Here is a 22,282-nt window from a genome sequence, read left to right as displayed (position 1 = left end):
AGCCCAGAAGGGGTCAGCCTAGAAGCAAGAATGGAAGCAACAGAACGCTCAGAACCACAAAGATATTCATCCTTCTGAGCTGCCTCTTCATGGTGGAAGGGGTGGGCAGGCTGCAGCTACTCTATAATCTCTCTCTCTCTCTCTCTCTCTCTCTCTCTCTCTCTCTCTCGTCTCTTGGACCATGGTGGCCAAGGCAAGAGCTTCTGCTGCTGAGTCCACCTTGATATCTGATATCCTTCTATTAATCCCAGTCACACATAGGTTTCCTAGCAGATCTTGTTCATTAGTGACACAGAAGTTTGGGGGTGTTTATGTGACTTTTTTTCCTTGTGAATGTGTTAACCCAGAGGATGCCAGGCTGGTAGGAATATATGCAAAGGGGCCCAGGTCACCATCTTCCTTTCCTAGCCATACCAACCTGCCAAGCTATCAGGTCTTTGAGCTTCTCAATCTGCCCATGAGCCTCGGGATGCTCCTGCAGGTATCGGTCTGTGAAGAAAGCCTGTGGAGACAGGGAGACCTGGTCACATGTGATAGCCGTTTACATGTGATTGCCTAGCACAGCATTGCACATAGAAGCCTTGGGAAGAGATCCATGCATCACCTAGTCCCACAGCCCTCCCATGGCACTCCTTGCACACCTAGGTTTGGACCCTCTCCAGGACCCAAGGTCAAATACAACACAGGCAGCACAGAGGCAGCAGGAGTCCAGAAAGGCTACAGCAGATCTAGATTGCTTGGTCCTATTGAGTAGCAGTGGCTATGGCTCTCTCAGCTGTACCAAAGTTTGGAAGTTCACCCTGATAGCTGTTATTCTTCTCTTCTATTGAGTCCAGTTGGATAATTATTTGTCTTGAGGACACAGACATTGGCGGGAGGGTACTAACTTTTCTTCTATGGCCACAACCAGCTCACTAGGAGATCCTTCTGGTCTTGGGTTTCACAGTCTAAGTCTGTGTCAACAAGTTTCTTTTGTGTAGGGCCAGCAGAAAAATAATTTTGGTCTTGTGGACCCCATAGGTGGCTTTGTTTAGTGTCTCAAATATGTCATTGCTGTGTCAGAGAAACTGTCAGAGGCAAGGGAAATAAATGCATGTAATCCAGTATTTGCAAAAATGGGCAGTGGGCTATGGAGGGCAGACTTGATTTAGCCTGTACCCCACGTTCTTTGGTTTCTGCTATTTTCTCTGAACCATTGTTGAAAGTCAGAAGTCCACTCAGCTCCTCCTGTGCCATCTCTTTAGGGTAAATATCTGGACTCTTGCTTATCTCCAGAACGGGATCTTTATGTTCTTAATGGCCCCAAGAGTTCTGGAAAGTGAGGGTGACTCTTCAGGATAGTTCTGGGGTCCCAGGGATAGAGTTTTGAAATGCTCAGCCCATCCCAGGTATGTCACGTGCCTTCTCATAGTTGGCAAAACCGCCCATGACAGCGGGATCCACAATGCCATTCAGGAGCATGGACAGGGGATTGATGGGCAGGCCCGGGTCATCCAGGTGCTGCTGGACCATGCTGCTGATCTTGTCATTGGTCAGCTGCATCGTCTCGATAGCATTCTCCAGTGGGCTGATCTCTACCTACAAGAAAGAGAACATGGTGGGCATCATTCCAGCTATGGCAGTGTGCCCAAGTGAGGCGGCCTCCCTGGCCTCCTGTACATTTTTTGTCTAACACCTGGTTTCTGTGAAAATACAGGTATTTGGAGTTATGGAAATTCACTCTGAAATGAACAGAATATTTTATGAACGAATGGAGTTTATTCATTTCACATGAGACTATATTCCTCCTTAGACATATTTTTACAGACACGATGATTCCCATTTTATAAGCCAAACTTTGCCTTGCTATGGGACAGTATTATTGTGTTGTTTGGTTTTATTTATGAGTGGGATTTTACCTGTATATATGTCCTGAATATATGAATAAATTCTATTCATGCATTAACATGTCTTGTGCAGATCTAAAGGACTTTAATTGGGTTTCTCATCAGATCTCAGCCTAGCTGCCCTAAATGGTCTCTGCCTTCTGTCTACCTTCGTGGCTTTGGGATGGAGAATGAAGGTCTCAGAGTGGGAAGTGATCATGTCCCCAGAAGGGGCAGGCAAAGCGTCCTGAGGGTTCTGAGTAAGGGTGGGGAGGTCTCCATCTCGGCTCCTGTAGTCTGGAGAGATCTGGTGGAGCAGGGAAATACAAGTTCGTGGAAGGGCCCAGAGCTCACATTGGCATGAGCAAAAAAGAGGGGTGGACACACAGAAGGGAAGAGCCAACTTGGCAAGATTAGCCAAGTCCTTAAGCCAAATCACCAGGTGTTTCAAGAACTCACTGTTAATTGAATGGCAGGAGCCATCTCCTGAAGTGGGATCCAACCCAGTGAAGATACACGAACAAAAGCATATTGTAATTAGTTTTTTCTTGTTTGTTTGTCTGCTTTTGTTTTTTTTGGAGACAGAATATCATATGTCGCCAAGGCTGGCTTCAAATTCAATGCACAGTTGAAAATAACACTGGAACTTCCAATCCTCCTGTGTGCTGGGATTATAGGCATGCACTGCCACACCCAATTATGTGGTGGGGGGGGGTTTAGAATCCAAGACTTCGTGCACACAGCAGAAGCCTTCTATATCCTTGTGCTTTTATTGGATCATTTTATATGGACAATTGTCATAGCCTAATATTTCAGTCTTGGCAATAAACCCCATGGCATAGCTCTGCTAGCGAAGCCACCCTGTGAGGCTACCCATAAATACAAGTTCCATGTAAATAAAACTGCCCCCTAGCGCTGGAGACGACTTAGTGGTTACGACAACTAGCGGCTATTCCAGAGGACCTGGGCTTGATTCTGAACATCCACATGGTGGCTCACAACTACCTGAAACTCCAATCACACAGGATTCAACACCTTCTCTTTAGGCATCAGTAGGCATTGGACACACATGGCATACACAGGACATATATACAGGTAAAATACCCATTCATAAATAAAACCAAACAAAAATAACCCTGTGCCATAGCAAGGCAAAGTTTGGCTTATAAAATGGAAATTGTCGTGTCTGTAAAAATACGCCCAAGGAGGAATATATTCTCATATGAAATGAGTAAATTCTGTTCATTATTTGTCATTTAAATGGCAACAAAACTCCCAGGAAGATGTTTTGTAGGGTGTTTACATCAGTGGGAATGTACTTTACACTTCTATTTAGTTAGAAGACCTGTCAAAGCAATGCAGCTATGGCTGACATTACTAATGCGTGAGAAGGAATGGATTTCTTGTCAGATAGCCCTGGGGGTGGCCACGCAGCTTTGGGAATAAGATGCAGGAGGCGATGAGAGATATTGATGCTCTGAGGTCCGTGCAGGGTGGTGACAGGCACTGAAGGGTATGGAGCATGGAACAAGCCACAGTGAGCACAAGGCCCTTGGGGTCATGGAGGGCCTGTCAAACACAACCAAAGAGGAGGGCGGGTACTTCCTTCTGAGGAGTCTCCTTACCATGAAGACAGATTTGACTTCAAACCACCTTAAAATTCCTGGCAGCTTATAGGCCGTAGTGTAGATGGTTCTCTCGATCCACATATTCTGTAAGAAGAGCCCACACAATACATGTCAGGATGGGGGTGCCAGCAGGAGGGGACTCTGTTCTGTTGGGTTTCTGTGTGAGTCCAGCATGTGGGTCTTCTAGCAGGACAAGGGCTGTGTTCACATTGGACAGGTGTGTGTGAACCCCAGGAGCCTTGTTCTATTTGACAACCACAACTCATCATCAAAGCACCATGTTTCAAGCCTATCAAACTTGTTTATCTGCTGTTTAGCATGGAATTGTAGTGGGTGAGGGGGGGTGTGACATAAATACCTCAGAATGATAGGTGTTCCCTCTGAAATAAGTGTGCTTAGGAGAGGCATCCATGTGAAGTTTATGTTAGCCTTTCCCAGGGTTCAAAAGGAATTCAAAGGTACAAATGCATTAAAGACCAAGTTTCCTAAAATTGACCTCTTGACTGCAGTGGAATAATCCTTTTGTGCACTGTAAAAATTTGTCATTCAAATTGGTTTAATAAAAAGCTGAATAGCCAGTAGCTATCCAGGAAGTATAGGTGGGACCACCAAACTAAGGATGCTGGGGTAAAAAAGGTCAGAGTCAGAAAAGATACCAGAAAATGCAGAGGAAGCGGGATGTGTATAAAATGAGGTAACATGCCATGAGTCACATGGCAGAGAGTAGACAAGAAATATGGGTTAATTTAAAATGTAAGAGCTAGCTAGTAATAAGCCTGAGCTATGGGCTGAGCATTTATAATTAATGCTTCTGAGTAGTTACTTGGGAGCAGTTTGTGGAACCGAAACTTCCACCTACCCTCTTGTGTTTTAATAAAATCATTACTATAAACAATGTAATTATTAGGTTTATATTCTATAGGAACATAGTGCGCAAAAAAGGGTGCCATGACCCACAAGTACTGATGAGGAGCGACACACTGTTGCATCCTTGTTCAAGGCTTCTCTTCCATTGCTATGCCTTTTCACATGTAAATTTTGTTTAGTTTTTTGAACAAGGGTCTCACATATTCCGTGCGGGCCCTAACTTGGTAGGTCTTTCAGGATGAACTTGCACTTCTGATCCTAACTGCTCAGATTACATGTGTGCACCACAATACCCACTCATTTTCTGCCACACTGGGGATCAAACCTAGATTTTTGTATGTTCTAGGCAAGCATTCTACCATCCAAGGTACAGCCTCAGCCCTAGGCATATTTCAAATAGAATCCTCTTCTAAAATATATTCTTCGTAAAGCTCCACCTCACACATTGCAAGAAATGTTTTCAGTGCAAAGAGCCTAATTCTGTGCCTCTTTAATGGTTGGTTGACAGCTTTAGAAGAGGGGCACACTATAACTTTCCAGACTTTCACCTTCTTGGGACTAACAAGTCAGGGGGTGACAATAACAGAATGCTGGCCTGTCCTTTACAATCTCTGACATTCCAGAGGAAAGCAAGGGGACAATAGGAGCTTCAGGGCCACAGGCAGATCCGTCTCCCAGGCCATGTTCCACTGCCTGGGTGCTTAGGGACTTGCTAGAGAAAGGGTAGACTTGCAGAGCCTGTCTCCTTTCTCCTTCACGTCAATATCCCTGTAAAGACCCTGGGCTTATCTTCAGCTTCATGGTCAGTTCCTAACTTGGACCCTCCCTTGGTTGTCTCCTCCTCGATAGCCCTTGCTCCTGAAGGCTTCATCCTCTGTCAGGCTTAGAGATGCTGAGCACAGCTCTTGGCCTCAAAGGGCAGTTTTTCTAGCATTTGTCCTTGGAGTTAGAAGCCTGTAGAAGGGGCCAGGATCAGACTTCTCGCTACTATAAAACACTCTGCTCTTTTCTGGAAGCCTGAACCTCTGTCAGGCTGTGAAGGGCTAAATCCTGGGCCTTCTGAATGCTTCATCTATGCGTGAGGACCCAAATGGGGCCATCGGGGGATTTTGGGGCCATCTAGAAACAGCACAAGCTCTGAGGCTTAGCACAGCTCAAAATGTCAGGTGTCTCAGTTATTCTTAGCTCTGCTGCCAGCTCGCTGAGCGCTCTTCAGCAGTCTGCTTGGCCTCCATGTGTCTATTCCTTACAGTGTAAGAATATACATACTGCAAGAAGGGGAGTGGGTATGGGGTAGGGGGGAAGTCAATAAATCCCTGGGTCCCAGACACTGCAGAAAGAAGAACATGATTTGTGATTGTAAAAGAAATACTCAGAAAGCTATGAACTTGCTGTTAGCACGGATGGATATCCAGGTTGTGTGTGTCTAGGCGCTGACCCTAGTCACACTGTGAGGACCAGGTTGAGATGTTAGCACTGGCTGAGGAGCCCAACCTTCATCTTGAAATAAGGAGTCACCTTACTCTAAGCTCCTGTCAACACACAAGGACACTGGCCTGGGGGCTGGAGGGGACATCACTAAGGTAACTGCCAGGAGCTGTGAAGGAAACTCAGGTTTTGTCCCAAGGATTCCTGCAGAGGGAGGGTCAATATCCTTTTGCCCAAGGCAGCCCTGAAAGTAGTCTCCAAAACCTGCTTTACTTAGGCGTGCATGATAGTCACCTTTGGCTTCCTGTACCCCAAAGGCATCCTGACTACAAAAGAAAGCCATTTTAGTGGGGCTGGTTCTTGCTGTCACTCAGGGGCTCAGGTTCCCTTGCATTAGGGGTCTAAAGAGGGATTCTGCAGGGAGGAGTTCTAGTAAAAAAGGTATTAACGTGTCAAACTTGTCTGATGCCTTTTAATGGTTCACTTGTTCAGTTTCAGAGAGAGAGAGAGAGAGAGAGAGAGAGAGAGAGAGAGAGAGAGAGAGAGAGAATGTGAATAGGTAGAGAACAGAGGTCAACCTTGGCTAGGTTCTTCTGGGTACTGGTCACCTTGTTTTGTGACACAGGATCCCTTATTGAGATCCAGAGCTTGCCTAGTAAGTTAGAGTGGCTGACCAGTGAGCTTCAGGGACCTACCTTATGCCATCACCCCAATGTTGGGATTATAAACCTTTTGGACATGGGTTCTGGGATTTGAACTCAGATCCTCATGCTTGTAAGGCAAGCATTTTACTGACGCAGCCATCTCCCCTGCCCTGCATGGCTAATTTCTAAAACACTATATGGATATGTGTTACTATTTCCAAAGCCAATGTGATAGCTACAAAAAGGAAGAAGTATCAGGCAGGGTCTGGAGCCCTGATTGGTTGTCATGACCAGGGAGACAGTCAGGGAGGTGACTGGGTTCAGGTTAGAGACTCATGGCATGGCCCCACAGATGTCAGTCCAGAATGTCAGTGGAAACCCGCTGTAGTGTGATAAACTCTGGGGAGGCCTGGTGGTGGCTTCACCTCACTGCCATTGTCACCCAAGGCCAAATAAGCCTCTGGTATTCTGAGCATTGAGAGTCACTGCAAGGGAACACCCAGTGCCCTGATGCCGTTGGTCCATTATTAGATGTCTCTGCTCGCTCACTAATAGGCTGTGTGAAGTGCTACTAGCTTTCCGCAGCCTGGAGTATAATGTGTAGGATGTCTGCATAGGAGGCACAGAGACATTTATTTAACACTGTCCGTGGTGGCCTGGCGGGGATGTGCTCTCCAGGTCCTTCTGTGGCTGGGAGAACAGGTGAGGCATTTTGAGTTTTGTTACAAGGTTGTAGATGTTGCTGTTTTTTTTAATTACCGCGAATTCATTGTCTGGGTTTTTCTCCCCTTTCCGGATGGGTCGAGAATATTCAAATCGCTGGACTTCATTCACCCGGTAAAAACTGTAGAGAAAGAAAACGTAAGATTTTTAACCAGCAAGCAGCTTGTTTTTAGACGGAGGTGAAGGGTCTACAGGGTTGGCCTCACAATACGGCAGCACCACATCTCAGGAAGTGTCCCCAACCTTGACCTAAAGCTATGGCCTTGGCCCACTCTCCGTCTGGCCCTGAAGGGAGATGGTGACAGCACAAAGACTGACTGGAGACTTTTACCTCCTCTTTGTCTCTGCCCGTGCTCAGGGGAGAAGAGATGCAGAGGAAGGGATGCAGGCAGGTGGGCCTGGCAAAGGCTTGGGAAGGAGAGAAAAGGAGCACACAACAAGTGTGCTCACTATGGCAAAAATCAGTAATGTGTTATTTTAGTGATGTGTGTGTGTGTGTGTGTGTATGAAGAGAAAGAGAGAGAGGAAGAGAGAGAGAGAGAGAGAGAGAGAGAAAGAGAGAGAGAGAGAGAGAGAGAGAGATTCATTATGTAGTCCTGGTTGATCTGCACTTTGCTATGTAGACCAAGCTGGACTTGAAGTCACAGAGATCCACCTGCCTCTGTCCCAGCTAGCAGAATAATGTGACAGTTAACTTTATATAAATTGAAGATATGTTATCTCTTTTTTTAAATATTTATTTATTTATTATGTATACAATAGTCTGTCTGTGTGTATGCCTGCAGGCCAGAAGAGGGCACCAGACCTCATTACAGAAGGTTTTGAGCCACCATGTGGTTGCCGGGAATTGAACTCAGGACCTTTGGAAGAGCAGACAATGCTCTTAACCACTGAGCCATCTCTCCAGCCCCCGATATGTTATCTCTTAAAAAGAAAGATGTCATGCACTCTGGTTTCAGATTTTTGAGATAGAGATTCAGCAGATTCCAGAGTGGTGTGCAGGGCCATAAGCAGCCTGTTGTCTCTCTTCCTTAGGAGATAAGCTCGTGCTTGTGAAGGGTGTGTGTGTGTGTGTGTGTGTGTGTGTGTGTGTGTGAATGTACACAGTGCCATCTGAGAGGCACTGTGAACCCTCTATTTCTTTTTTTTAAATTTATTTATTTATTAAGGATTTCTGCCTCCCCCCCTCATCCGCCTCCCATTTCCCTCCCCCTCCCCCGATCAAGTCACCCTCCCTCATCTGCTCGAAGAGCAATCAGGGTTCCCTGACCTGTGGGAAGCCCAAGGACCGCCCACCTCTATCCAGGTCTCCAAAGGTGAGCATCCAAACTGAACCCTCTATTTCTGTGAACAAACTCGCTACAAATAGGCAGTTCTGCTGTTTCCATGACCGCTAGGATGAAAGGCTAAAGGGCCATGGAGCAACAGGATGCGGAACAAACAGACCAGAGGCAGAGCAGGCATCAAAGAGGCTGCAGCCCCCAGCTGAGCAGAGATCAAATAAAGAACTCTCCACATCAAAGAGCCACTGGGGAGGCTGACTCTACAGAGCTACCCAGTGCATTGGGTGCAGTTCACCCCACTGGGATAAGTGCGTTTTAAATACCACAGCATGACCCTGTCTGTGTGTTCACACGTGTGGAGAGGTGAGAGGACAACCCCGGAAATGGTCCTTTGGGCACCTTCCAATCTTTGAGACAAGGTCTCTCAATAGCCAGGAATTTTGTTAAATAGGCTCTATTGGCCAAACAGGTAGTTTACGGGGATTTTCCTGTCTTTGCTTCCCGCCTTGCTATTGCTGGGTTAAAGCCTGAAGCATTCTACCTGGTGGCTTTTGTTTTCTGTTTTTTTAAGTGTGAGTCTGGGGTATTGAACTGGGTCTTCAGGCTGGCAAGGCAGGTGCTTTACCAATGCATTGATCCATTCCTCTAACCCTAGGACCAGAGGTTTTCACTTTGCATCTCATGGGGAGCAAATACTGTGATCTCTGTTCATAAAAGGCAGCGAGCCCACATCTGCAGAGAATAGGGCCAGGGAGGGGTTTGCACACTATTGGGGAGTCTACTCTGAACATGTGATCTCTAAGGAGAACAAAGGCTACCTTTTCTCTTCCAGGATTCATCTTCCTAAACACTGGGGAAGGAATCCTCTGTGCACCCCTCTAGTTACTTTCCTTCCCTTTTGTGGGTACCAGAAATCATTACTTTCCCTTGTTCTTAGGAGAGGGTAGAAAAAAAAATCATCTGAGAAGTTCTTCAAAGGTTAAAGTTCACATGTTAAAAAGGTAGAGCCATAAGCAAGAGACCCATGGTTAGCATCTTGCCACCTCCTATTGGTAAGAAAGATGGCATGGTTACCTTACAATCTGCTCAGACACTGGCCGGTGAAATTTTGGGGGCAAATCTAGCTTGGGCTTCACTGTGAAGCACTGGATATCTGAGGGCAGAGAGTTAAGGAGCACGTGACAGCACACACAACAACCAGAAGAAGCCCTGCCATCCGAAAGTACAGTACATCAACTGTTCCCAGGAACGGCCCTCCTGCTGTCTTAAAGGATACACTGGCCGGGAGAAGTCTTGATGTCATCGCCTGGTGGAGATGTTGTCTTCATTTTCTCCGCATTGGGAAACTGAGTTAGTAGCCGGGCTTCAAAATCTTCCCGTCGCTCGTATTCTTTTCCTCGGTAAATGAATACTTTCCCCTGGAAACAATGACTTCTGTTAAACACCACCACAGGTGAGGGACCAAGAAAAGCTCACACACAGGGGTGCGATATTCAAAACGTCTTTGGTAGTTTTGATTTTCCCTTTTGAAGTCTGCATTGAAGAATAACCTGCAGCTGCATTCTCTAATCAAGGGTACCCAAATACATATGGCTGAGCACTCCCCCACGAACTTCGTTCTTAGCGATAACAACCAATTAAAAAACTATGGAGGAGGCCAACAAGATGGCTCACTAGGTAGAGGCACTTGTAGCCAAGCCTGGGAACCTAAGCTCGATCCCTGGGACCCACATGGTGCAAGGAGAAATGCCTCCCACGAGTGATTATTGAAAGCTGAATCCGCCCACAGAACTGTGACCATTCTAGGGGTCATTTAACCTCTCCTTTCTTTTCTCCTCCTCCTCCTTCTCCTTCTCTTCTTCCTCTCCCTTTCTCTCTCTCCAGGGTCTCTCTATCATGTGTCTCTGGTTGTTCTGGAACTCACTACATAGAACAGACTGACCTCAAACTCATAGAGAGCAGCCTGCCTCTGCCTCCATAACCCTGGGATTAAAGGCATGTGCCTCCAAACGTGTCAACCTCAACTTTCATTTCCAAGGAAGCAATAAGGATTCTTATGGGGGGGGGGGGTCTTCCACCTCAGCCAACCTGGATAACTAGCTATAAAGTAACCCAGACCCTCCCTGAGCTTCTGTGCCCTACTCTCTCCGTCTTCCCCAGTAACCTCCCCAGAAGTTGCTATCTTGTCAAGAGAGCTGTTGGTCCTGCTTTTATTTTGTTGTGAAAAAAGCATCAACTCTGGTCATATATTAGGGACTTATCATCTTGTGGGAATACCCATGTACATGTAAAACTAATTAATTTTTAAGCTTCTCTCATATGAATTGCGTTTCAATTGAGTTCCCAGGCCCAGCAAAGAACCTCCATGAGAATCTAGTGGCCAGCAGCAGCTGCCTCCCCCTGTAGCTCTCATTAAGTCATCTTTCTCCTGCTCCAAAGAATCCAGCTCTGCAGGGGAACAAGGGGTCCTCAGAGTGGTACTGGACTCCTGGGTGTCATATGGAGATCAGCAGAGATGGCAGAAAAAGGAACCAGACCAAATGAGAAGACTCTGAGCTCCCGGCCTCCCTGAAACCTGGAGGCTGGACTTCTGGCCAGCAGGAGGAGCTCTGTAATGAGCCTTACTCAACAATGATAAAGTCTACACAACCCTTAGGACTGATTTTTGTCATTTCTAAGTAACATTCTCCAATCTAGGTTTCACTGGAAGTGGTTCCCAAAGATAGTTAAATCTGGTGTGGGCTTAGGTGGATGGGCACTCCCCCTTACACGGGCTACACTGTGGGGGCCTTCTCTATGTAGGTTTGAGGCAGTCACTCTACATACATCTGGAAGGTAGAGTGTTGAGACATACAACAGATCTCTTCAAGGATCAGAGGTGTGTGGATGTCCGCTGAGTCACCAACAGGTATCAGCGGTTAGAACCTAACACTGCTGCTGTCATTTGAAGGCTGCTGCCTCTTCCACCTGCCTAGTCCTCTCTTTGGTTGCTTCTGTCTAATCAGAAGCTTCTCTGCATCAGCTAGTTGTGCTAGTGCACCCTTGGCTTATTAGTGGCTGTCCACGGACGGGCATAGGTTGTTGGCAGTGAGAAGGAGGAAGACAGAGGAAGAGGGGACAGAAAGAGACAGGTATAGCATTTTGCTACACATTCTTAGACTTGTGTTGACTAAGTAGTAAACCAAAACTTAACTAATTAACGTGTTTTCACAGAGATAAGGGGGGTCTCCTAGATCATGCAATTAACTACCCCTGCTGTGGCCAGAATGCCCTTGTCTCCCTTCTACCCTTTACACACTGAACTAGAGTCCCCAAGGCAATGATAACTGAGCAGGTATGGGCATTGGGAAGGAAATGGATCCACAAAGGTCTCCAGAAGTTTTTTCTCTCCCATCCTACAGGGCCTCATCAGAGAGGGAATCTTCTGACCCCTTGAGCCTGGACTTCCCAGCCTCCAGGTCTGTGAGCAATGCATTTTGTTAGTCACCCTGTCTGTTATAACAGTCCAAACAGGTCTGAATAATCCCCCTTTCAAATCCCAATTTACTGGGCACTTTAACAAATGACTAAGGAAGTAACAGTTTAAGGTTTGGATCCCCCACCACCACCACCCTGCTTTGTACTTAGGTATGGCTTGATGTATCATTATGGAAGAAACAAATGCCCTATTTTTTCTCTGGTAGAAAAATGTCAAGCAGAAAGCAAAGTAATATGTAGTCTTAATTAGAAATATAAATACAGAGTCTGTGCCTCCTGTGAGGCCCTGGGAAGCCAAACATCTCAGGAAGGCACAGATTTACTAGAAAGCAGGCCACTCAGAAAGTAGGATGCATTTATTAAGCTTTACCCTCGAAGAAGGCACAATAATAAAAATACATAAAGGCTTTAATAGAAAAACACTAGAGTTATAGATGAAAACACTAATAGTATTTTCCAGAAACGTCCATTACTTTGCATTCTGCAGTCGTCCCTCCAACCAGGAAAACAGGGCGGGGGAGAACATACATACAGTCAAAGATATTTATTCCTTGTGAGAATTATAAATATTAATAAGGATGCAAAAAAGCAACGAGCTCGATTTATGGGGAAAAACAGTGCCAAGGGGATGGCGAGATAGCTCAGCGTCTGCTCTCCCGGCAGCGTGAAGTTGCTAAACATTCCGCCCACTTTTTGGTAACTGGTAATGTCATTGTCAGACTGACCCCTGCCAGGCGATCTGTGAAGCGTAATGAATATATTGCTACAGCCAGGCAGAGTCATTCAGGTGTGTCGGGAAAGTCAGCTCAGCATTAATCAAGCATGTTAAACTCTTTATTCTTACTTCACATTTTGTCCTTTGATGGTGGAAGTGACCCAGGATGGTCCCTGGAGCCTGCAGGACCAGTGCTCTAGACTGGATTGCAGCACGCCTCCCTGGCGTCATTCGTTACACACTCGGGCAGGCTGCTGCTTTGCTGTTGGCGTTAGAGGTAACTATATTCATGGTTGGTGGCCGCCGTATCGCAGGGGGATTCTGTTCCTGGGGCCTAGACTCTAACACTCTATGAGCATGAGCGTGCCTGGTCCTCTTCTGAGAAGAGGAAAGGCAGAGATGCAGTCATAAGCCAGTCACAAAGTAAGCAAGATGAGAATGCTTTACTGAGAAAAGGTACCAGGCCACATGGCTAAACAGAGACACAAATTATGGGTTAATTTAAGGTGTCAGAGCTAGTTAGTAATATGCCTGAGCAATAGGCCAAACAGTTTATAATTAATATAAGCCTCTGTGTGTTTCTTTGGGACTGAATGGCTGTGGGACCAGGAGGGACAGAAACTTCTGTCAACACATAACTGCTGTGCCATCTTTCCAGACCCTAAGTTCTAGTTGTGGAAGTTGAGGAAATTCTGGAACAAGACGGTGGTGATGGTTTCTGTGAATGTGTGCTTATGCCACCAAAATGCACAACTAAAATGGCCAAACAGTAAATTATATCATGTGTGTGTTTATGTGTATGCATGTTCATGTGTGTATGTGTACATGCATACCATAGAGTACATGTGAAGGTGAGAGGAGTCTTGGGTGTTGGTCAGTGACCTGGACCTTGTTGAGGTGGGGGTCCCTTTGTTGTTTGCTGCTGAATATACCAAACTAACTAGTCATGAGCTTCCAGAGGGTCTCCCATCTCCATCTCTTATCTTTTGGTAGGAGTGCTGGCATTATAGATGAGTGCCATTGAGTCTGGCTTTGTGTAGGTTCTGGGGATCTGGATTTAAGTATTCACACTTGTGGCAATTGCTTTGTCCGAGGAGCCATCTCCCAAGGTTGCTATGTATACTTTGACACAATTAAACACACATAAATCTCTGAGGAGAATTCTCTCATGAATTAAAAAAAAAATCACACAAAAAGTATATATGCAACCAGAGTTCTCATATAATTAAAGAAAATATTCTTGGTCTCTCTCTGGCACCCTCGAGTCAGCAAATGACTTTGCTGGGTGAGACACCAAGACTGAAAGGGGTCTCTCTGTTGAGTGAGTGATGCTCACTCAGAACAAGAAGACTCAGACTCACCCGGAGGAACGAAGGGAATCCTTGCCCGTAGTAGCCAACAGCAAAATAGTCCGGCTTGGGTCTTATTACCTTGACAATGTTCTCATAAAACTGCGCCTGCTTTTTCTGGAAAGAAAAATGAAAACTCATTTCAGGGCTGAGCAGAGCATTGACGCCTCCACCCTTCAGGATTCTTCTTGGGGACCTGAGGCCGGCACCTGGGAGAATCTGGTAGTTTTGACATGGCTTTTCATACTGTCCAGCAAGGTACCCTAAAGCTTTGGTCACTTGTTGTGACTTGGGGGTATTTTCAATAATCCAAGAGGATGATTTTCCTGCACTTTTAGTGTTTGTTTGCTTGTTTTTAAAGGATACAGGTCAGATGCTGGGAGAATCTGAAGGATAGAATTGTTGTGCTCTAAATTACAGGCAAACATCCCATCATAAATGTGGTCCCCTGCACACAAAAAAGGCACGGCTGAGGAGGCCGCCCTGGGATGATAGGATGCCCTGGCATGACAAGGTTCTGGCCACCACCTGTCTGCCTCCTCTTGTGGAAAAGGTGGGGACTTTAAACCAGTTGAAACTCTCAGAGACTGTGAACCGTCAGGACCCCTGCACCTAGGATGTCAGCACTTGTTATGCATCTCAATGGGCGCTTTAACACCATGGCCTACTTGAGAATAAAAAGCAAATGCTCATGGGCTCCAATCACCCGGCAGATAAAGGAGAACTATTTCCCAAGATACCAAAGAGGGAGCAGGTCAAAGCCCAGGGAATATCCGCTGTGGATTGGATGCAAAGACTGAAATGAGAAAATCTAGGGAAAAAAAAAACATAACCAAAGCGAAGGCCTACCAGCAATTCACTCAGCTGTTCATAATCAAACATCTCCGTTTCGTACTGCTCTGCAAGTTCCTTGCCCAGGGCGATGGCCTCCTCCCACATCTGCGAGTGACAGAGATAAAACAGAGAGACCCAAGCATGAATCATGCATCCAGCCGAACAGCGGCATCATTATTCACAATGAAACCTCCAGAAATTCGCTAGATTAACAGACACTGCGGGGGATCATGCAGGAAGCAGACAAGTGTTTTCTAGAGGTTCCGGGCTTTAGCTCAGGACCGGCGGTCTTGACTAACGCACTCGACCCCAGGGCTCATCCATCACACCAGCTCTCCCCACAGCATGGCGGGCTGCTGCCCATCATCACCTGTCCTCGCTCTCCTGCTGCCAGTAATGGCCGCCAAGGACCATCTGTCAGGGCAGCCTCAGAGCCCAGGGAAGAGACACCGCAGGGTGAAGACACATTGCTAGGAACATCTACTACGTGGCCACTTCCCAAATGTTCCCACTGCATAGCTGTCATGTTCCAGAAAGCATGCTGCCAGAAATGCCCATCCAAAGCTTCAGAATGCTTGCTTTTTGCAGATGGCAATCCTGCCAGTATTTGAAAAGGGACTTCCTATAGCAAATAGTTTGAGGTGCTTCTCCAAGTAACTTACTTTTAAAAGCACATATAAACTTTTACTTATTTTACTTTTTATTGTATGTGTACACATGTGCATGCGTGCACACGTGCACACACACACACAAAACATGAATACCAGTGCCCTCTGAGGGTGATGAAGCCCACTAAAGCTGGAGTTATAAGATGTTGTGAGGTGGGCAGTGTGGGTGCTGGGAACTGAACTTGGAAGAGCCATCTCTTCAGCCCCTTATCATCACCATGACAGCATTTATTTTTCAAAATGTGGATAAACTTTGGACACACAGTAGTTATTTCCCAAGGGAAAGGCAAACTAGGTGGATTGAGAAGAATGGTGGCATTCGGATGTGGAAGCTCCCCTAAGATGCCTCCCACTTGCTGCCAACTCTCCTCCTTTGGGCTTCAGCGACCCAGAACTTTCTCTGGCATATTAAAACTGGAACATGCTTGCCTTCCCACCCTAATGGTATTCCCCCAAGAGCAAGGGCTGGGTGTCACTCATATGAAACCTGAGGACGTTTACCACCTGCTCCTCAAGGCTCAATACACAGAATTGAACGCTGACAGGAAACAGCAAAGTTCAGGCAGTTCTCACCAAAATGCAATCTTCGCCTCAAATGTCTACATTTCCACAGCGCTGTTGTTCCCAAGAGTTCACAGCCCTACTCCTCATGGGAGATGCTCATTTCTGCCCGCTGGGGGCAACCCCTCCTTGACAAGGGCATAGATCAGTGGGTCTTAACCCCTTTGGGGATCACATACCAGACATCTTGCATATCAGATATTTACATTATGAGTCACAACAGTAGCAAAATTACAGTTATGAAGTAGCAACAAATTAATTTTATGGTTGGGGTCACCACAATATGAAGAACTGCATTAAAGGATCACAGAATTAGGAAGGTCGAGAACCACTGGCGTAGATGATCATGGTGGGAGCGAAATAAAAGTGGGGCCTTTTAACAGCATCTAGATGATGCTGTCCAAGATGTACAGCCAGTCAGCCGTGCTCCCTGGTTCAAGCTCTCCAACCACCTGGTAGGGGAGTATCATTTCCAGGCTGCAGACAGAGAAGCTGTAGATCAGAGAGGGAAGGAGCTTGCTCAAGGTAACACAGCAGATGCATGGTAGACCTGCATTCTCCAGCACTTCCAGGGCTGTGGCTCAGCACACTCCTGGCACAGAGCCCGGCATACTGTCTGCTAGAATGGGCCCACCACAGGCTTTGGGTACTATCAACTCATTCAACTAACTGAAGGGCACTTCTATACTTACATCCCTCAGAGACACTCTTTTTGTACCCATTGTTTTATAAACTGTCCCCTTTGCTCCACTGTGGGTTTTGAGACAGCATCTCATAGGGTCCCAGGCTAGCCTCCAATTCACCATATAGCTCAGGATGACATTGAAATCTTGGGTCTTCGGCCTCCACCTTCCAAGGGCAGTAGATGGTAGGAGTAGGCATTTATGCCCAATACCACTTGGTATTCTTTTTTTTTTTTTAAAGATTTTTATTTATTATGTATATAGGTTTCTTCCTTCATGTATCCTGCAGTACAGAAGAGGACACCAGATCTCATTACAGATGGTTGTGAGCCACCATGTGGTTGCTGGGAATTGAACTCAGGACCTTTGGAAGAGCAGCCAGTGCTCTATTCCTCTGAGCCATCTCTCCAGCCACCACCACTTGGTATTCTTGATGAATAAAAAAAAGATGTGGCTCAGAATCAATGGTTGTAGTTTGAATAAAGCAAAGTATAAGTGTGTGGCTTGTGAGTTTCAGATAGAGGGAGACCTGCCTGAAGCAGGGTCTAGAAGGGGACAGGGACGCGGCGTCAAGGGTCCGCACTTCGTGCCTGTTCCCTTTGGTCCATGCTATCTCATATTCTCTGTGTACCCACATCTCCCTCTTTAGACTTCCAACATCCTCTTCTGGAGCCTGAGCTCACATTCCCCACAGAGCACCCTCCCCTGTAATGTTTCTTTTAGGCACCAGTGACCCCTACCTCCCTTAGCATATTTCCACTTCAAAGACAACACTCCCTTTCCTCGTAGGTCTCCTTCTGCAAGCTAATACACCTTCTCTGAGCTGCTCAGAGTTTTCAGACTTCTAATTCATTCCCGACCAAAAGCTTAATCTGTCTTGATCCTAAATGACAGATGAGGTGCTTTAGATACATAGCCAAGTAATTGTTTTTAAAAGAAATATAGGTCTCGAGTAAATATCTTATCCTGCTCACCTTGAGGTCTCGCGGCTATGTTTTCGATCAGATTTTCTATAAATACACAACCCCTTTCCATGCCCCTCCACTTGTGTTAAAGGATTCCACACTGGGCAGATTTCCAACTATCTTTAATTGGACTAGGGCTCTACAGGGAGTGTGGGCAATTCAGACTTCCAACGCAAATGCCTAGGAAAATATGTCAGCGTCACAGAGGAAGCAGATTCAATATGATCTAGATTTAGATTGTCTAAGCACAAGAATCACTTTGACCTTTGGTGACTGAACCTGGGCTCAGCTCCATTCTTACAAGAGCTACAGGCTTAGCAGGCTTGAACAGCTCCAAATGAAAATGCCCGGGTTCGCAGACAACTTCATTTTCTGATCTGAGGTCTGTAATCCAGTTCATGGCATCTAGGGAATTGTTAGCTACCGCCTGGAGGGGCTCTTTGGCCTCCGTGCTCTTCACACTGGACAGGGTCTTTCCTCTTCCTGAGATGGTAATCGTTACTGTCTTCCTGGACCTTGGTTTCAGAATCTCTCATTTCTTCAAGCCCCGCCTGCAGAAATCTCTCTTTTTTGATGAAACACCTTCCTCATTGCCATGACAGTGGGAGCAGAGGGGGCTGGGGAGACGGTGCCAGAAGGAAAGTGGGTGGCAGCCACAGACGATGACCTGAGTTCAATTCCCAGAACCCACACATAAAGTCAAGCATGGGACTTGAAAGACAGCTCAGCAGGTAAGAGCACTTGATATGCAAGCAGGAGGAGCAGGGTTCAAATCCCCAGCATTCATGTAGAAGAGCATGGCATGGTCTCACACAACTGTAACTTCGGCTCTGTGAGGGGACAGAGACAGGACAGAGACAGGCTTTGATGACTGCCATCTAGCTTTAAGTTACTTGGGCGATCTTGTCTCATGGGAATAAGGGGGAAAGCAACAGAGCGAAACATCACACACACCCAAAAGTGGTGGCAGAGAACATAACAGGCATTGATTTCTCATTGGCAGGCATGAAGTGGCTGACAAGGAGGCAGACCCTCCAGGGTGGTGGATTGGCAGGCATGAAGTGGCTGACAAGGAGGCAGACCCTCCAGGGTGGTGGATTGGCAGGCATGAAGTGGCTGACAAGGAGGCAGACCCTTCAGGGTGGTGGAGCAGCAGCAGACGGAGAGACAAGTGTCACCGGAGATAGAAGGCCCTTCATCCTTCACATGGCTGACTCACCAGGACTCCCACGGGTGACTCTGGTTTGGTGCACTCACCTGCTGTGCCCAGCTCACTAGCAAAGAAGTTTTATGTGAAGCTTGACTTTCGGCCATTTTTCTACCGCTCATCCGTTTTCCCTGGCAGTTACTGGGAAGAGTCACACTCAATTACCTCCTGAATTTCCAGAGTCCCACACAGCTTTCTGGTGTTTAATGGATGAGGATCAACGGTGTGGAAGAGGCCACAGTTTTGCTTGAGGTCCCTCTGCACCAGAGGGACCAAGTGGCCCAGGACCAGCAGGAGGCCTTCATGCTCAGTGAGCATCTATCTAGTCCCCAAAGCTGAACAAGGGACCATTTGCAAGCGTGAAATAGATCTACCCATGTCCAGCTGTGCACCAAACTCAAGAAAGGCTTTGCTATTTATTCAATCTTAGGGGAGTTTAATGCTAGCCATGGATCCCTTGAGTCTAACTCTTGGTCTGTGTACAACAGGGTGCAAAGTGGCCTGGGGCACACAGTAGGCTGGCTAGTGGAAAAACTTCCTCGCGTTCCTACAGGTTAAAGCACAGTAGCATTGTTCTTGGCCCTAATGCTTTAACAAAAAAGCCTTCCCTTTAATAGTATCAAATCACAAAGAACCCAAGCGACCTGAACACTCAACACGGGTTTGGTCTGATGAGACAAACTCTGGCTCACCCTGAGAGCCTGCAAAGCCTGGGCATGAACTTATGGCAGGGTTCCACAAGGCTTACCCACGGCCTTCAAAGAGAGGACGTCACAGGATGTGAAAGCATCAGCCTACTTAGAAATAATATCTGACCATCTCACCAAAAATGGAAACATATCTCCAAACTCCTATTTACAGCTCACAAGACGAGGCAGGCTGCATGTGCTTTCTCTCCTCCCTCTCCAAGGATGGTACAAGGTAAAGTGTGAACTTCATCAATGAGAAACAGACCTCCAGTTGGAAATAGCCACAGTGTCCACACATCATCCGGGCCATAGGTTATGTATTATCTTTGTTAATGGCCGACGGGGGTCTGGCCTTCAGAGACTCGGAGTCACAGCCTCCTGGGTTAGGAATGGCACCCATCCTCTAAATTCTCCCAATAGCGTGGCTGCTATTTTCAACTCTTGTCCTCCACAGAGAAGCCTGGTAATTTTCAGTGAAGTACTCGGATTAAGGGCTTTATTGAAAATTACTAGGCCTCAGCCAAACACAATAAGACAGACAATTTGGAGCAGCTCAGAAAAGAGCACTCGCCTCCCCAATAAAGCTGAACAGAGAGGGTTTTGCGGGGAGAGGCCCAGGTGGGTGAAAACGGAGCGGGAAAGGAAGTCTGCAGTAATTGTTGGGCCAAGGAAGGAAGAAATGTTGGAGAATTAAAAACTAGAGTGAATGGAAATGACATTTTGTGGAGAGAAAGGAAGAGATTAAGATGCCAAGAGCTAGGCTGAAAGTCATTCAAAACTGTAAAGAACGGAAGAAAAGCAAAACCAGGGTAGCAGTTTTGTTTGGGAGAAACATGGGAAGCTAGCAGGTCATAATTTACTGGCCAGAGCGCCCAATATAAAAGGTGAAAACTCCTACTGACCTTGCTGGTGTCATGGTGTAAGGCAGAGAGGGAAGCTTTTTCTGACTCCACTCTCAGCCTAGCCTGACGGCCAAAGCTTCCCCGCACACAGGATGCAGCTATGGACCCGAGAATGGGGCCTTCCTCTTGGCCAACCAGCAACACACTGGTACAAGTCACACTGCCTGGGAGGGTCCAGGCCCACCTTCCCCTGCGTTATTACCCAAAGCCCCAACAGTGCATAGCTCAAGGGTTTACTCCACGTTCATATAGTAAGCACAGAGTAAAGATTTTCTTAAGTGCAAGGAAAACCAGACCAAAGGAGACAACCTATATCCATGGGGCTGTGCTTCAACCATGGTTTGGTGAGACTGAGGTATCATTTAGCTTCAATCTTATCAACCTATAAAAATAATCTTAAGATATTTTTGTGATATTTTATCTATTTTATATATGCACACATATGCATACAAATGAATAAGTGTAATAAAAATTTTAAACGCATTTCTAAGGGCAAGATCAAACAAAGCTGAGGCTTAAATGGTTATATGCATGCATGCGCACATGCTCAGACACGAGCATGGCTGGGCCTGGCTATGAGTGCAGATGGCAAATCTCATCTGGGTCAGGTCCTCCTGCCTGCTTGTCTGCTCGCCCACCCGACAAGCTGCTGCCGTCACTCAGACTGAAGGTGGCTGCTTTGATCAGACAAATAGGACTCTGTGTAGAAATGGCCAGCCCTTCTCTTGTAAGGATCCACCTTTGTCCCATTAGCATCCTCTTCTGTGAGGGAATGTGGGGCTGGGGGCTGGGACAAATCTAGTCCAAGACTCAGGATGGAGAAGAGTGCTAACAGCACCCATGGCTAGGACACTCATGGGGGACTGAAGGGGCAGTGTAGTGCTATGTCATTGGTATTTTAATAAATAAAGCTTGCCTGAAGTTCAGAGAGTAAAAGAGCCACACTAGTTTGCCACAGAAACTGGGCAGTAGTGGTGCAAGCCTTAATCCCAGCGCTAGAGAGGAATATATAAGACAGGAGGAGACAGCTCTCAGACACAGTCTCGTTCTGAGATTCCCGGAGGCAGGATCGCCATTTCAGACTGAGGTAGAGGTAAGAGCCAGTGGCTAGCTGTTTTGCTTTTCTGACCTTCAGGTTTAACCCCAATTTCTGTCTCTGGGTTTTTATTCATTGTGCTACAGGGCAGAGCTGATTCTGACAGGGTGTCAGGTATGGGGAAGAAGGGTTATGCATTTGAGGCCTCCCTGAGACTCAGCCATTGGCTCGAGAAGCGAGGTCATGCAATCGTATGAATGTCATGGCACACCGAAGTGATGGAGCCTTTTCAATCCCAAGGTGGTCACTGCCCCAGCAGTGGCCAGAGGGGACTCAGCTGAGAAACGTGACTGTGTTGACACTCTGGAGTACTGGGGTGTATGGCAGGGGGATAATGACAACTCTATACTTTCTGTCCAGTTTTGCAGCAAATTTAAACTATTCCAAAAACACACCCAGGACAGTGACATAGCTCTGGGGGTGGAGGCCCTTGCTGTCAAACTTAAGGGCAAGAGTTTGACCCTGGGACCCACGTGGTGGTAGGGGAGAGCCACTCCTACACATTGTCCTCTGGCATCCAAAGGCTGATGGGCAGGTTGGCCTGTGCACATGTCTGTGAGGGATTGCTTTCACTGGTGTGGGAAGCCCAACCTGAATCAGTCAGACCAGATAAAAGCACGTGGAAGAAAGAAAGCTTTGCCGGTTTTGCTCCATTGACCTTCAGTCTCACTGGTAAGGTCATCTACCCTGCTGTTGTT

At 46.7% G+C, this 22,282-nt stretch overlaps 1 protein-coding gene across 2 annotated transcripts in view; it reads right to left on the bottom strand.

The window, feature by feature from the left end:
- Dock1 (dedicator of cytokinesis 1) overlaps positions 1-22,282 on the bottom strand; it is a 496,042-nt gene that overhangs the window by 24,517 nt on the left and 449,243 nt on the right. For both annotated transcript variants that reach the window (XM_075972578.1, XM_075972577.1), the window contains exons 39-46: positions 14,829-14,918; positions 13,992-14,096; positions 9,715-9,856; positions 9,513-9,591; positions 7,192-7,276; positions 3,491-3,577; positions 1,402-1,578; positions 419-502 (exon numbers count right to left, since the gene is read on the bottom strand). In XM_075972578.1, the coding sequence (XP_075828693.1) occupies positions 419-502; positions 1,402-1,578; positions 3,491-3,577; positions 7,192-7,276; positions 9,513-9,591; positions 9,715-9,856; positions 13,992-14,096; positions 14,829-14,918 (849 nt within the window). The remainder of the gene's footprint in view (positions 1-418; positions 503-1,401; positions 1,579-3,490; positions 3,578-7,191; positions 7,277-9,512; positions 9,592-9,714; positions 9,857-13,991; positions 14,097-14,828; positions 14,919-22,282) is intronic.

Source organism: Microtus pennsylvanicus, chromosome 5, assembly GCF_037038515.1.
Source record: "Microtus pennsylvanicus isolate mMicPen1 chromosome 5, mMicPen1.hap1, whole genome shotgun sequence".
Classification (NCBI taxonomy): Eukaryota; Metazoa; Chordata; class Mammalia; order Rodentia; family Cricetidae; genus Microtus; species Microtus pennsylvanicus.
The sequence above is the reverse complement of the archived record's forward strand: the minus strand, read 5'-3'. Positions and strand labels throughout refer to the sequence as shown.